The sequence below is a fragment of the Solea senegalensis genome, linkage group LG3 (genome assembly GCF_019176455.1).
Source record: "Solea senegalensis isolate Sse05_10M linkage group LG3, IFAPA_SoseM_1, whole genome shotgun sequence".
NCBI lineage: Eukaryota > Metazoa > Chordata > Actinopteri > Pleuronectiformes > Soleidae > Solea > Solea senegalensis.
Genome location: NC_058023.1, coordinates 16,084,121 through 16,100,396, shown reverse-complemented (window position 1 = coordinate 16,100,396; position 16,276 = coordinate 16,084,121). Strand labels below are relative to the sequence as shown.

At 38.0% G+C, this 16,276-nt stretch overlaps 1 protein-coding gene across 7 annotated transcripts in view; it reads right to left on the bottom strand.

The window, feature by feature from the left end:
* The window catches only part of LOC122765879 (serine/threonine-protein phosphatase 2B catalytic subunit alpha isoform), an 88,300-nt gene extending 83,613 nt beyond the window's left edge, over positions 1-4,687 (bottom strand). For 4 of the 7 annotated variants that reach the window (XM_044020347.1, XM_044020344.1, XM_044020346.1 and 1 more), the window contains exon 1: positions 4,385-4,686. In XM_044020347.1, the coding sequence (XP_043876282.1) occupies positions 4,385-4,445 (61 nt within the window). In that variant the 5' untranslated portion in view covers positions 4,446-4,686. Of the gene's footprint in view, positions 1-4,384 lie in introns of all 7 variants that reach the window. The other 3 variants (XM_044020342.1, XM_044020345.1, XM_044020343.1) reach the window with 1 other exon arrangement.
* Positions 4,688-16,276: the final 11,589 nt, after the last annotated feature.

The following is a 16,276-nucleotide window of genomic DNA, read 5'->3' as shown; positions in this document are numbered from 1 at the left end:
GCTGTTCTCAATGTCTCACTTTATAGACCTTGAGTGGATCAAAAGCTCAGTTAACTCACACAGATCAGCTCTATCCAAAACATTGTTCAGTATCTTCATGAGGATATTTACATTTTCTGGACATCCAACTTAAGTCAACTACAACTACCCAAAAAAAACATAAACCTCAAATTCATAAATACAGTTCATGATCATGTAGACTATCATCTCCATTCCACAGTGCAGCAAACATGTGTCACTATTTGCTGTCTACCATCAAGCTTAATAAAAAAATTACAGCACTTGCCAAAAAAACAAATTGAGGGTGAAATAACTGACAACTTGTTTTGCACATTTTAACTAACACCAAGGGACGTCTGACTCCATAGAAAGTATGACAGTGTACTTCCACAAATACACAAATTCACGTAGTAGCAGACTGGCACAGGATTAAAATCACAAACAGCCTCAGCAGTCTTTAAGAATCACTTATCTTTCCCACAGCAACTGTAGTCCCATGTAAATAACGCTTATGACAATGAGTAGATGTTATTCAGATTCATTACAGCTTAAGGAGAATTCATAATAAATAGAAATGCTATTATATCTCTGCACATTTACTCTGCATGTGGAACACATAAGGCAAAAATCTGTATCTGTAAAAGTATGAAGCATTACTTAATGTTCTGTTCTATAAATGACTCAGCTGGGATCAGTGGCCAGGGATCAGTGGCTGGCATTACGTCGCTGTCACCGCCACCATCTCTCTCAACCCATGACTGTCTGAGCATTGGGGCCTCTCCTCAAAAGTCAAATGTCAGATGTTATCCATCCCCTCTCATTGAGAAGGACCCGGAACACCATCAGGGGCTCGGAGTTCGTGTTTCCCAGTTGGTGATGGAAAATCACCATTACTGAGCTTTTTTTTTTTTTTTTGGAAAGCAGTGGTTGTCAAATTTAGTTTTCACCTGCAATCCTACAGTGTTAGTTATATGTCCATTCAATACCTTGCCCTAAAGGTACAGTGTGTGAAATTTAGCAACATTAATCTATGAAATTGCATGATGCAACTGAATATCCCTCAGTTTGTTGGAGAACCTATGCAGCCATTAGCACTAAAACTCAATATCTGTTTAGTTTGTCCATTGTGGGCTACTGTAAAACATGGTAGTCCAAAATGGTGGCATCTATAGAGCTGATATAAATATAAATGTTTAATTCTGAGGTAATAAAAACGAACAATTCATGCAATTAGGTGACTGTACACAAACTAATTATAATATTTTTTTTTGCCAAATTAAAATAATGTGATCTAACTTTAAGATACAAATGCAACAAATGTGAGCACAATGATAATAAAGTGAACTAAAAAATATTTGTAGGCATGCACGATGTTTGACTTTTTGCCAATATCAGCCGATAATCACTACCGATATATCCTTTTTACGTTAGGTAATTTAGTCTCTCCTGTAGTTAAATTATCATCATTTTTTGCATACTCATGCCCCAGTGGATGTAGATATAAGCTTTCTACATTTTGCAAAAATAAATATAAATAAAATGTACACATTTTGAAGCCAATATCAGCTGATTACAATATCATGCATCCTTTAAATATAGGGCTACAACTAACTATTATTTAGTTATTTATTAATTTATCTGTCAATTACTTTCTTGATTAATCAAGTATTTGTTTGGTCCGTAAAATATTGAGAAATGTTGATTGGTGTTTACCAAACCTGCAATGTCTTATTTTTGTCAACAAACCAAATGATTTCTTTTGTTATATGGAGTACAGAAACCAGAAAATATTCACACTAAAGAAGCTGACATTTTATTGAAAAAATTACTGAAAAAAACTCCCGATTAATCAATTATCAAAATGATTTGCTATAAATCTAGAAATCAATTACTAATCAAATAATCGAATAATTGTTGCAGTCCTACCTATTAGAACTGCTTATATTATCCATTAACAAGCAAATACCCTTTAAATATAAGGTACTTAATAATAATTCATTGCTGACAAACAAATAATTGCTTACGGGCAAAATGGGATCAATAAACATGTCAATCAAAATAATAACATAATAGCTGTCAATCATCACGGCTAGTAATGGACATAAATGGTTAATAATTGTGGCACAAAACCAAGACAACCAACTCTGATGATTATCAAGATGAATCCTTATTCAACTTCAACTGGTAGCTGTGTGCCAGGGTCAAACACTGAACAATAATTCTATTCAAGAACCCAAACAGGAGTTACAATTTTTACATTTATTGGTCTTGTTGTGAAAATTCCTCATATACTTTCATATACTTCTGTCAGGGTGGAAATGGTGTGACTGCTCCTGCTTCAGCTGATAAATCCCAATGAGTAATTACCATTAGGGCTGCAACTAATGATTATTTTCATAACCGATTAATCGCTTGGTCCATAAAATGTCAGAAAATGTTGAAGATGTGTTTTCAAAACCTGGAAATGATGATGTTCTCACATTTATTTAAGAAGCTAAATAATGTGAGAACTTTAATTGAGTTTTAATTGAAAAAACAAACAAACCTCTAACCAATTAAGCTATTATTAACATACAGTAGTTGACACAGTGTTTTGCAGGTGCATTACAACAATAATAACATTTTGAAAAACATGCAAAGCACTTATGATAAGTTGTCCTGGCACCTTGACACCGTGCCTTGCAAACAAGACAGCTGAAAACACATTAGTTCACACATTTAGCCTGCAGTTATTTTGGAGGTGCTTTGTACACAGACAGCGTTCATGTTGTCACAATAGTGATGCGTTACCAAAACACCAAACTCCTCAAAACCCTGATGGATGAATAATGAGTGAAAATTCTCTGTTGATATCAGGCTTCAGGTGAGAGTGGCCTCTCAGATTCCTCCGGCAGCTCCATCTAATGACTAATCAATATGTTTTAATCTGATTAAGACCATTGCAGGGAGGAGGAAAATACAGCTTTGAGATGTTCAAGGTGATGGCATCTCCTCGTATGATAAACAGCCTCAGATCCATATAACGTGACCGGACAAGTCTCCCGCTGATATTTCTTAAATCTCTTCAAAAAGCCATACTTGTCATATCTATTTTTCATTAGCCTTCAAGTTGGTGCGTTGATCTCTTGAAATATTCATTACAAAAGCACCCAAGACAGGCTGTGGCTCCCCTTTTAACACTCAACCCTCATTTTTGAACAAAAATGTAGCCACGACATGAATGTTGAGCTCTGCACTCGCTGCAGAGAAGACATTGGCAGGATAATTTGATGAGGATTTTTCCCTTTTCAAACAGCACAAGCCTAAGAAAGCGATGAAATGGAACCACAATATTAGTGATAGAGCTTAGCGAGGATTGTCTTTAATGCGGTGTGTAGAGTCAGTGATTCCAGTCATGCTCTTTTGAACCTTTTTCTCCTCTTTAAACAAAATCCTAATGGTCACAGAGAGATGATCTAATCATTTCAACCCTGAGCGACTAAGCCAAAATAAAATCCACTCAACAATTCCTCCCGGTGCTTGAGCTCACTGAGATCGCAGCACATGCATCATAGGATAATGGTTGCAGTGGGGAGGGAAAGGCTTTACGTTTTGTCTTCCACAGTGAGAAATTTCATTTTGAGTGACAAGACAGTGCATGTATTCAAGAAAGGAAAGAAACAGGCATTCAGGGAGAACTCAGGTTGGAGAACTGCCTTCAACTGGTGTATGAAAGTGTGCAGGCTATATTGACTCTAATCTGTGCTTGCTGGCTAAGTCGACTTGATTATGATCTTTATTGCATTCTTATGGTAGACTGCAAAGGTGGAATGTCAGACCTGTAAACACAGGAGGGCAGGATGAACCAGCCCATATGGCATGAGCCCAAAAAAAAGAACACACCTATAGATAAAAGACACAAAATACATACAGTAGTATAAATGTGCTGCAGGTGGAGGGGGAATAAATAAAATATGCTTTATGCAAAATGAGGGTAAATCGCCCTTGGGTCGAGTGCAATGGTTGTGCAATATCTGCATGCACACTATGAAGCTGTGCACTGTATACAAACACACATTTATATGAATGAAAATGGCAGTGTATCCGCATGTATTCACAGCTACTGACAACAATGTGCGCTCACACAAGCGGCAATATGACGCCTCATGGGCAGAATGTGACATATATCGTGCTAAATGCCCCACAAACTGAAGTTACCCTCACTTCCTAGTTTACTGCTGCTGCTGTCACAGCTCGGCTAACACCCTCCGTGGCCAGCAAACAGTCCCCACTACATTCACTGTTGCTGCTGCTGCTGCTGCCACGACCGTCAAGTCCTCCTGTGCTGCTTCAGAGCTGTGTGATAGTGTGTCTTTTTCAGAGTGCCATGGAGAGTAACACTTACATTTCACCACCCTGTCCGTCGTAGATAACTTCGGCTCATCATTCGGCTTGTTTTCGGACATTTCCAGTGTGTGATATAATGTTGCGATATAGCAGGGGGGAAAGAAGAGACCGAAAAAACGCTCCTTTTGCGTTGCTCTTGCCTGAACAACTCTCGAGTCTATCCGAAGAAATAGACCGCAGTGAGCTCACTCGGTTATCTGCGGCCAAAAATACTTGCAACAGGGCTACAATTTCGCTGCTGCTGCTGCTGCTGCTCTGGAGGAGCTGCCGTCTGATTTACTGTTATTCTGGATCAAGTTGTCTGAGGGTAGCGCGCACTCTAACCTGCTGGCACGAAAGACCCGCCCCCCAAATCATATGGGCTCCTCCTATTGGCTGAGAGCGACAGGCTTGCCATTCACTTTTTTTTTTTGCTGAAGGGCTGTTCCTGTGTCAGTCCAGCCTGCTCACAACAACTGCATGAATTACTTATAACACATTTGTAGGTGGATGTGCACAGCAACACAACAAACAGCAAAGAAATGAGTGAGCGGATAATAAACACGGACAGCTAGACATAAGTAATGTTTACAAATGCCCAAATTAAATTGATTATTGTAATTCTTCATATAATATATGAAGAATTACAATAATAATATTAATATACCCATATTATGTGTGTGTGTGTGTGTGTGTGTACGTAAAAACACAGCTATAACGTAATTAAATGAAATCATGAGCATGATCAACCATTAAATCAATCAATAGTATATTTAAATTTTCTGATTTAAAGGAAGCTGCTGACAAAAAATTTCAAATAAATGAATGCAACTTCGATTTGGCTTTGATTAAATATACATTTTGAACCTCCCTTATTATGTTTTTTATAAATTATATGATTATGTCAATATTTGTTTATAGATAGATTAAAAATAATTAAGTTTAAGTTTCACTCTGAAAATCCTTTTTTATTCATATTCAAATTCATATTGTTATTATGATTATTATGATTATTTATTATTGTTATTATAATAAATGTTTATAGATGTGATGGGTTGAGATAGATAGATTAAATCTCTTCTGGATGTTTGCAATTCCCTCAGGGTGAATCCTAAAGTTTTACGACACTGTGACCTTCTCAGTTTAGGTTTCACAAGAGCTCTTCTCTAGCGCCACCTTCAGGGCAAAATTGTGGCATTGCACCAAAGAGATGTCGCTGTTTCAAATTGCCTTGTTACAGAGCTGAACTAGTTCTGAATGTCTTTGTTGAGGCCAGTTTGTTCACCGAATCAAAGTGTCAGGATCTGCATGCATGATCTGGTGACTCACCAGGTTCACCTCAGCGTTCACTCACTCTTTCACTTCGTTATTTTTTTTTGCATTTCAGTGACTCCACTGCGGAGCAAAAGGCAATAAAGAAATAATCAATGGCATAATGCTGTTTGTGAGAAGGTAGTATGGTGAGAGTCAGGAGGCAGTTAATGAAGCTCCGAGTTTAACATTTAACATGTTGGGGTGTGTGTGTGTGTGTGTGCGTGTGTGTGTGTGCGCGTGTTAGGTCAGACCATCAGACATTCACACCACATCAATAGTCTCTGGCTCCAGCCTCAGGCTCCACTGCTCTCTGTTTTACACTGATGGCTCTGCAGAATTAATTCAACTCTGGTCAAATCTGTGACTCAGGTTTTTCACTTCCTATCCACCTGTTGTATGCTTGAGAGTGGACTTGTGAACTTGTAATTTCAGGTAATTTACTTGTTTGTAATTTGGTTTTGTTAGTTTATTTGCTTACATGTAGCACAGTGAAGTGAGAAATATATATGGCATATATATATATATATATTTTTAGACATATGTACTTGATTAATAAAAAAAAAAAAACTGTGGACACTAAACTAACTAAACTCTTGTGAGAACAGGACATTTTATTGCTCTGGGCCATAATGATGAATTGGACAGATAACCAGTGCTACCGGACAATTCAAGTACTGCTCACAGCCAATGTGTCTTTATCTTGTGAAATATTATGAATTGAGTGCTAAAGTTAGGGTTTTCAGTTTGTAGTCTAGTTTTAACTGACACGTCTTCCACTGCTGCTTTGGTACGTTTTAATTAACTGCATAAAATTATAGAAACTCTTTAATTATACATTAAGTAACCATAGTCATTTATCTTCAGCCTTTTTTGATTTAAATAAAGAAATACTGACAAAAATTGGCACATAAATGAATGCTACTTAGATTTGACCTTAACTAAACATGCATTTTGAACCTCCCTTGTTTTTTATACATTATATTATTATTATATTTATTAATAGATTTGATGGGCTGAGATGAGGTAGTTAGTTAGTTAGTTAGTTAGTTAGTTAGGTAGGTAGGTTGGTTGGTGGTTGGGTGAGTTACTTAGGTAGGTAGGTAGTTAGTAAGGTAGGCAGGCAGGCAAGTTAGTTAGTTAGGTCGGTAGATATGCAGACAGGCAAGTTAGTTAGTTAGGTAGGTAGATATGCAGGCTAGTTAGTTAGTTAGTTAGTTAATTAGTATAGTATAGTGGTTTACTTAGATTGTGACAGTAAAAAAAATCAGTTCTGCAAATTTCAACCCTACTAAAACTGGTTAAATAACATTTAATTGGACTGAATAAATTGCCTTGAATGAAGAAGGAAAACCTCTCATCCTGTCACCAGGGCAGCAAACAGCCTTATTTTACTTTGGTAATGCTGGTATAAGAGGAAACTCTCTTATCTGATCCCCTCAGACAATAGCAGTGCTGTTTCCCTGATGATACTCTGAAGTCAGACCTGCAGACACGCAGCGCAGCGCAGCACAGCACAGCACAGCACAGCACAGCACAGCACAGACATGAGTCACACAGGTAAGCTGTTTCTGTTTGCATTACTCATTCACTAATTCATTATTACATATTTCCCTAGGATTAAGGAGTTGATTAATTACTTTAATACTGTATGTGAGTCTTGTTGATTTATTACTTGCAAAGCCTCAGAGCAACATCTGAAAGTTAATATTGGTGCAATACATCTAAGGAACTATAGTCCAAAAACTTTTTCATTTGACCTTTGTTGTTTTTTATGTTTTTTGTTTTTAATTTCACATAGTTTAATTATTTTATTACACGGAATTTACTTTTTAAAAAAGGTTTAAGATTTATTCACAGTCGAGCCATGTCACTGCTTCCTCTACATTAAGTTTGTTAAATATTGTTACAGGGTGATACTTTTTTACATCTTTTGGGGTCATCGTCATATCTGATATCCAAAATCTAAGACCATTGTCTCGTGTCACTATATTCATATATTATCCATATATTGTCCAGCCCTAGAGTCAACAATCAAATTTTCAAAGTTTCATAAAAAAATTGGAATATATATATATGTATATATATATATATTCAGTATATATATACCGTTCAGTTGCTGTTCAGGAAGTACTGAGCGATTCGGTGAACAAATCTTTTTGATCAACTGATTCTAATGATTCAGTACACAAGTCTGTGTGTTTGTGTCACATATAAAAACGACGTCACAGTAGTTTTGTGCTGTTGTGCACTGCCCAACAGTGTGTGGGGAAAAAAAACATTTAAACATAATAAAGAAATCAAGATATCTTTAGATATACAGTATATTAGACTTATAAATAGTGTTGCGCTTGGGTTATTTATTTACAGTTGCACATCTGTTCTATTAACCAAAGTAATTTACTTGGTTTACTTGGTTAATTAAACTTAGTGGTTCACGTTGAATACGAAAGTGCAAATTAACACTAGACCACTTTTGTGTTAAGGTTAAAAAAAACACAAAAGTGATATTGATTGATATTATTGATATGATTATTGATATGTTAAAACAAACAATATGACAACCAATGTTATTTTCCATGACAGGTGTGAATAACAAAACTGGGGGCCCAAAATCTAATTCAGATTAGGGCCCTATAAAGCCTGGGGCTGGCCCTGTTGCCGTGCCTGTATTATGTTTGAATGTCAATAGGAAGAATGAGATGGTTTATAGAATGATCAAAACTGCCTTTTCCCCATAGCTACAGAGCTGTTAATCATCTATCACACTGAGGCACAGCAATGGGCGACCTACCTGAAGTCAGTCTTCACTGGTCCCATCTCAGAGACCGGGATCTGCTGCTACGACATCACCACAGTGTCCAGCCGACAGGCCGACTTCCTCGGGTTTGCTCAGTACAAGTGCAAACTCCTGATCCTCTCCACAGGCGTGCTGGACAGTCTCTCCAAGGTGCGCCGCTTCTTCCTGGCCCGTGTGCTGAGTCCTGCAGCTCATGTGGTGGTGCTACTGTGTGGGGTGGACGGTCTGACCCCTCTGCTGGAGCAGGTGCACCTGGACAGCCATGAATGCCTGCTGATATCCAGCGAACAAGAGGCTCATGAATACCTGTCCACTGTTACTGATATTGTGAAGAAAGGTACGACACACTGGCTCCAGAGAGTTTTTGTTTCACTTTTCCTCACATTGTCTCTTCTCTCAATGATTTTGGCCTGATATTTCATGGTCAAGATGGTACGAGGAGAGTAAAAGTGTAAAATAGGGAAAGGGGAAAATGTCTAATTGCAATATTTATCCTTGCAATTTGATTGTAAGGGATTTTAAATGTGTATTACAAAACTACTACAAAGATGAAAGCTTACACAACAAACGAAAATAAATAAAAACATTTTTTTTTAAATTTGCATTGAAGATAGAACAATAAAGATTTGAAGAATTTAATGGCATTGCTTTGTAATTCAACTTTAAAAAAATATTCATCGCTCTGCACTACCACCTTTGATTGAAGACGTAATTATTTTGCATACAAATATCCTCAGAGGCCTTCAGTGTGATTCCAAAAACTGGTATGAAATTTCATACTTAATATTTAACTATTTAAATCCAATGAGTATTATTCCTCACCAATGTAATTTTAATCTTTTTTATTACATGAATATGGCATCAATGTCATTATATAGGCACTGGAAGAAATCACTCAGACGTGATTTATATAACACTTTTCATACAAATAGAAATTATAGCACAAAGTGTCTCACAAGATAAAATCAAACCACACCTTCACAGACACAGATATGGTCTCTCAATTAAAAGCTACCATCACAGACATGGATGCAAAAGAGGGATATTAAAAGAGACAAGACAGGCAACACCGTCATAAATAAATGAGCAAACACTGAGGTAAGACAGAAGTAACTGAAATTAGGGATAAATAAAAACAAAAAAAAGGCAGGGGGTGCTAAAAGACACAAGTCTCCACGCATTCAACACCATTCATAAGTCTTTTAACACAGTAGATGGCCTTGCTCTTCATCTGCCGTGAATGGAAGGCAAAAAAACCAAGACAAATAACAGTCAATTTATGTGAGAGTGCCAGAGCAGCACTTCGGAAACCTGGCGTATTCTGACTTTTTTATCTCCAGAGAACTTTGGCTGCTGAAGATTGACAGCGACAATTTTCTAGCACCAGCTGCGATTGAGATTTTCTTTTTGGGTATACGTGTTTAGTGTAGTGTTTGTATCTCTGCCATGTCCTCATCTGCCCTGCCAATTATCCTCTGCCTCACTCCCTGTTTTTACTAATTGTGCTATTGTGTCAAATCATAAAGCGGATGAGGGGACTTGTCTTTAAAATGTGTGTGTGTGTGTGTGGGCAGGATGCAAATAGCTATTCTTTCGTCCACGGCCACCACCACTGATCATGAGCCATGCAAATTAAAGTGCACTCTGTATCACTTCATTGTACTGATACAGTGAAGTGGTTGAGGCCGGGTTCCCACAAACAGTTATATTTTAACCAAGAAGTGCTTTTGCTCTTCATACACACACACACACACACACACACACACAGCAGACATGTAGGTGGTTGATGATGATGTCACATCTGCATTTGTGTTTGAATCACTCAAAAAAGTCAGCAATGTCGGTATATGAACCGTTTTTTTAGTAATCACCTTCTGTTTAAAATTGCAAGGGCTAGATTTAATATAGTCAGCTAGCAGTGCAGGGAAATACATAATAATATGAACAAGAACATGGTGCAGAAAAATAGAATAATAAAAAAAAAAACACATACACATAAATGGAGCCAGAGTGTCAAACTCAAATGACCTGGGGGTGAATGAGCCCTCTCGTTTGGTCAACAGGAGCCAGTCAGGAGAAAAAAAGTAGGGCAAAAACAACTATTCAGCACGAAATTCCATCATGATATCGCAAAAAAAAAGTTATTTATGATTCTATTTCAGAGAATGTCAAAGTAAAAGTGCCTGTTTTGGTACGTAATGGCGTATACTTCACAATGAAAACATATTCGTGATGCAAAATAGATCTGTAAATATCAAAACGAGAGAATTAAAACATCAAATGCATGTGCATGTGGCCCATGGACCCGCCAGTTTGACACCTCTGCTCTAGTCTGTTCACAAGGGGCGGGTCACTTAAAAAATACGATACAAAAACATTTTTGAGATTCACACAAAATGAATCTATAAACGACAAAAACAGACAAAAATAAATCAATATAGCTTGATATTAAATGGCAGGCCACTAGAAATGACCCCTGGGGATGATAGAATACACCTCACTCAGTCTTATTTACCTGTTTAGATATCCTTGAACGGTCAAAACAACCAATGTACATTTCCACTAACCAAACATTGATTGCAACTTTGACCTTGTGGCCTAACGGTTGTTTCTGTCTCAAAATCACTTGGTTTCATTTGTGAAGGTAATATTTGGCAGATTATACCTCACCCAGTGCTTTTTACTTGTTGGAATACACTTAAACGGCCAGTACAACCAATACAATATTTTGCACTACCTCATAATCACTTGATTTCATTGATGAGGGTAATGTTTATCAAATCAAACCTCACCCATTTCTATTTACCTGTTTGAATACCCTTAAAAGGCCAGTACAACCCATAAAATGTACATTTCCACTTGCCAAAATGTGACTGCAGCTCCGACCTTGCGGCTTTAAGGTTTTTTTCTGGCTCAGAATGACTTGGTTTCATTCATGAGGCTAATATTTGGAAAATTGTACCAGACCTCTGCCCCTGAGGGACAAGTCAGCGAGGGGCTGAAACGCTGGAGACCACAAATGCCTGTGGAAAAAAAACTGGACAATTCATCAGACAGTTGGTGGTGGACGCACTAAGTCAAATGCCCCTAGCTAACACCTGTGCTACCCAATATAAATGTCTTTGATGGTGCATACCTCAGTGTGATACTCAGTGTCTAAGTCTTTTCCAGGTGTGTCAGCCCCAGCAGCAAATGTCAACCCACTGACATGTAAACCATCTGAGCAAAAGGTGGAACAAATGCAGTCAACTGGAGTCCACCGCATCAGCTGCACGACTGCAGTCGTCCCATCCCGAGTTCCCTGTGGGGTGAGGCTCTTATCTACTCAGTCGGAAGCCATTTGGTTTTTGCATAAAACACCACAGACACTGGCTACACCGCGGCTCACTGTGTGTGTGTGCCGTCTCTTTATCAGGCCTCTGTGGAGCTGTTCATTCTGCTGAAAGATGAGGCACCTGGCACTGACATCGAGGTTGAGTTTACCGGTGAGACTCAGACACTGAGAGTGAAGCCTTTGCACTGGAATGAGAGGACACTGTGCGTTAATGCACCTGGTGAGCAATGTGATAACACAATTGGTATTGCTTTATTTCTGATTTTTGACTTGACTGCTTTCAGCTTCTCCCTTTAGGGGTCGTCACAGTGGATAGTCTGCCTCCATCTTGTCCTCTCCCTTGTGTCATCTTCTGTTACACCAACTGTCCTTATGTCCTCCTTCACAACATCCATGAACTTTATCCGTGGTCTTCCTCTTTCCTCTTCTTTAACAAAATAAAATCACTTTCCCCCCTCTGCACGTGACCAAACCATCTCAACCTTGACTCTCTTACTTTATCGCTAAACTGTTCAACCTCAGCTGTCCCTTGCATATGATTCATCATTTCTAATCCTGTCCATCCTGCAATAACACAAATAATTATGCTTATATAATTATGACGCGTTATTTATTGACTTTTTTTTTATTCAGTGACTGCTTTTTTGTCATGTTAAAAGAAATCAATCCATGTTTACGAAAAGTATATATACATATATGTGTGTGTGTGTATATATATATATGTGTACATATATATATATATATATATATATATATATATATATATATATATATATATGTATACATATATGTATATATGCACATATATGGTTTCTGTATGTTTTTTTAATGCAGATTTTCCAGCAGGGAATGTCAGAGTGAGCGTGTATAGTAACAGAGTGCCACTGAGCAAGGCACAGCTGCAGTACTACAGCAGCATGGACGAGGTGGCTCGCCTCCTGTCGAGGGTAGCAGACCCCGCCGAGTTCATGTGTCAGGTAGAGCTACTGAAGGACAACTTCACTCACACAACACCCCATGGGATAGGCATTTACTCATCTGTGAAAACACTTCCACAATATTTTCTGTGACTCAGGCTGAGAAAATACATGTAAGTAGAAGATAGATTAAATGCTAGGCATTCATTAATGCAATCATGCCACTGGATTATACACATTATAGTATAATATACTATAATGTATATACATATATATATATATATATATATATATATATATATACTGTATATATATATTTTTTGGTAAATGGTCTGTATTTAAATAGTGCTTTTCTCATTTTGATGACCACTCAAAGCAGCTTTACACTACAGTTTTGCCATTCACCCATTTACACTAATTTACTCACGCATTCATATAGCACATCTATGTGCAGCTCGTTTATCTATCACTCGTCTTTCATACCCATTCACACGCTGCCGACACAGACGTCAGGAGCAACCAGTGATGTGCGGTCAGGAGAGGCAGGGAAGGGTCATCATGACAAGTAAAATATTAACAATGATAAAAGAAAATCAATTTGTCCACTTGACTGTTCTCTAATGTTTGTATGATTTCAACATTTCTCTGGTCTAAATCGTTTCCTGTTTCCTGGTCAAATACACGGGAGAAGGATGAAGCCGCACACACTGATTGACACAGGCAGTTGGCACATGCCCCTTGCTGCCTCTCTTTATATCGCCAATATACATGTTTGATTATACATGTACTACACATGCTGATATTTTTAATGAAAATGTGTGACCTATTTAGTCTTTCTGATCGGGTGTAAATGCGCAGTGAAAATGCACAGGGTGAGGCAGAAAGTACCGTGCCGCACTGATAGGGGGCAGTGCTGAGCCCGATAGGCACAATGGGTAACAGGTGTATGTCACTGCGTGATCTTCTTCTACACAGCAACGATATTCTTGAAGGATTAGGCGCATGGATTTACATTATATATATATATATATATATATATATATATATATATATATATATATATATATATACATATAGAGGTAAGACCAAAACAATTTTCAATTTTTATTAAAAAAAAGGAGAGATTAGCCAAAAAAAAACATTTACATTTAAAAAAAATCGAATTTGACCTTAAATTTGACCAAAATTGAAATATAAGCTTCTATTTTGGATACGAGTGCCTCCCCAGTCATGAACCTCACTGCATGTCACTGCGCGCAACGTGGGGTTAATTGTCTTGACCAAGGACACATCGAATTGAACCCACAACCTTTCAGTTGAAAGACGACTCCATCTATCACTGATCTACCGTTGCCCCAGACACACACACACGCACACACACAGTTTTGCACAGCTATTCTTCTTAGGACACTGCACTGACTATTATTAATTTGGGCAGCCGAAACCTGTTAACCATGACCAGTTAATGTCTAACTTAAACCTAACCACAATTCAAATATTAGCCCTAAACTCAACCAGTTCATCCGAAATGAGGTTCTACCTCATTAGGGCCAGGTTTTGGTCTCCATGACAACTACTGGTCCTGACAAGGTCTGTGTGAGGAAAGGTCCTAAAGAGGTAACAAATACAAGTGCAAGTACACACACAAAATATCGTGGTCACAACATTTCATTTGTTAGACACTCTTATGCAAATATATTCAGTGGTAATGGGCCTTTTGCAAAGCAAAAATAACCAAATTAATAATGGCTGTGTTCCCTTTAGCTTCTTCAGTTACAGGGTGCATGCTGCTTCACTGTCATGTCACACTGTCCTTACTTGAACTGAACAGAGCCATCATTAATGGTTTTAATGGCTTTTCCTTCTAATCTATAACTTGTGTAACTTTGTGTTCTGTTAGTAATTCATCCCTTTGTAACTAATGTATAGGAACTTGTCAATTGAGCCCTGGCACATTACTTATGATTGATCCACTTCACATTAAGAGTGATAATAAAAAGAAACAAAAATGATCTTATATTATTTTTGTTCTAAAACCTGGTCTGAGTGTGAACTGTCCATCTCCCCATGATCTTCAGGCTCTTCAGCTGTCCTCTGTGGACATGTTAGATGAGAGGCTGTCCTCTATGCTGCTGAAGGGGATGCCCACTGGAGGCTTCCATGCACTTCAGTGTAAGAAGACACCTGAGAAAGGTAGAGCACTGCAGGATTGCTTACTCTGAACTAACGCTGAAAGTGACAATTACTTTTTTTGGTCCATAAAATGTCGATTGTTTTTTCCTAAACCTGGAAATGATGATGTCCTCAAATGTTTAGTTTTGTACACAAACTAAAACTGATTAATTTGTTAGATGGAGCAAAAAAAAATATTCACATTTAAAATCAGAGAACTTGTTATAATTAACCCCTAAACCAGAATAGTTGACGGTTAATGTTGCTTCATTATCAGTTCATTGTTGCAGCCCTACTCTTGTGCATTTTTCTTTAAATATTCAATAAAACATATGCAAAAAAAACCAAACAAACATCTTTTAACATTTGACTGCTGGCTTTATATTTTCAAATCTACTTTTACAGGAAATCTGTAAAATATTTAATTGCACATGAGGCAGGTAACAGGTGTTGAACATCCTGCTCACAGTCGGAATGCTTTTGTGTTGCACGCTGCACATTAACAAGGGCTGCAACTAACGATTATTTTCATAATGGATTAATCTGTCGACTGAGTCCCTGTTTGGTCTGTAAAATGTCAGCAAATGTCGATCGGTGTTTCTCAAACCTGGAAATGACGACATTCTCGAATGTCTTGGTTTGTCCACAAACCGAAATGAGTTTTAATGATTTCTTTGCTATATGGAGCAAGGAATTTAAGAAGCAAAAGTAGTGAAAGAGCATAACGCTTGTTTTAATGATTGAAAAAAAACACTCAAACCGATTACCAATATAGTTGACGATTAATTTAGTGATCGATTAATAAGCGACCAATTGAATAACCGTTGCAGCCCAAACATTAACTGCAAAGAAAAAGAAAACGATTTATTTTCTGGTTAGCGTCTTTGCTCATTAGGTGGCAGACTGATGGCTTCATCAGCTGCTGAGATTGATCCTTAACTCTGCTAAAAAAGGGCACAGGGAAATCCATTTCCATGACAACCAGGTCAATAAGTGCCTCCAAGCTGTCTTTCTTCGACTCTCCTGAATATGTTAAATCACCTACATTGCACTAGGTCAGCTCATCACACTGGAGAGGGAAGTAATAATATCACTTCCTAATTGGTGTGTACAAGTATGTAGCTGTTCACTTTCTTTGTTTGTTTGTTTGAAAATACCTTTCCCTGCTCACTCACATCAGAGAACCACCACACAGATGTTCCATCACTCCTCCACTTTGCTGCCCAGTATGGGTTCAAGAACGTGTCCAGCCTCCTTCTGCAGTGTCCGGGTGCCGAGCGAGCGCTGCACACGACCAACCGGCACGGCGAGACTCCCGCAGAGATCGCCAGGAGCCGCGGCCACACAGAGCTTCACGTCTTACTCAAGGAAAAACTG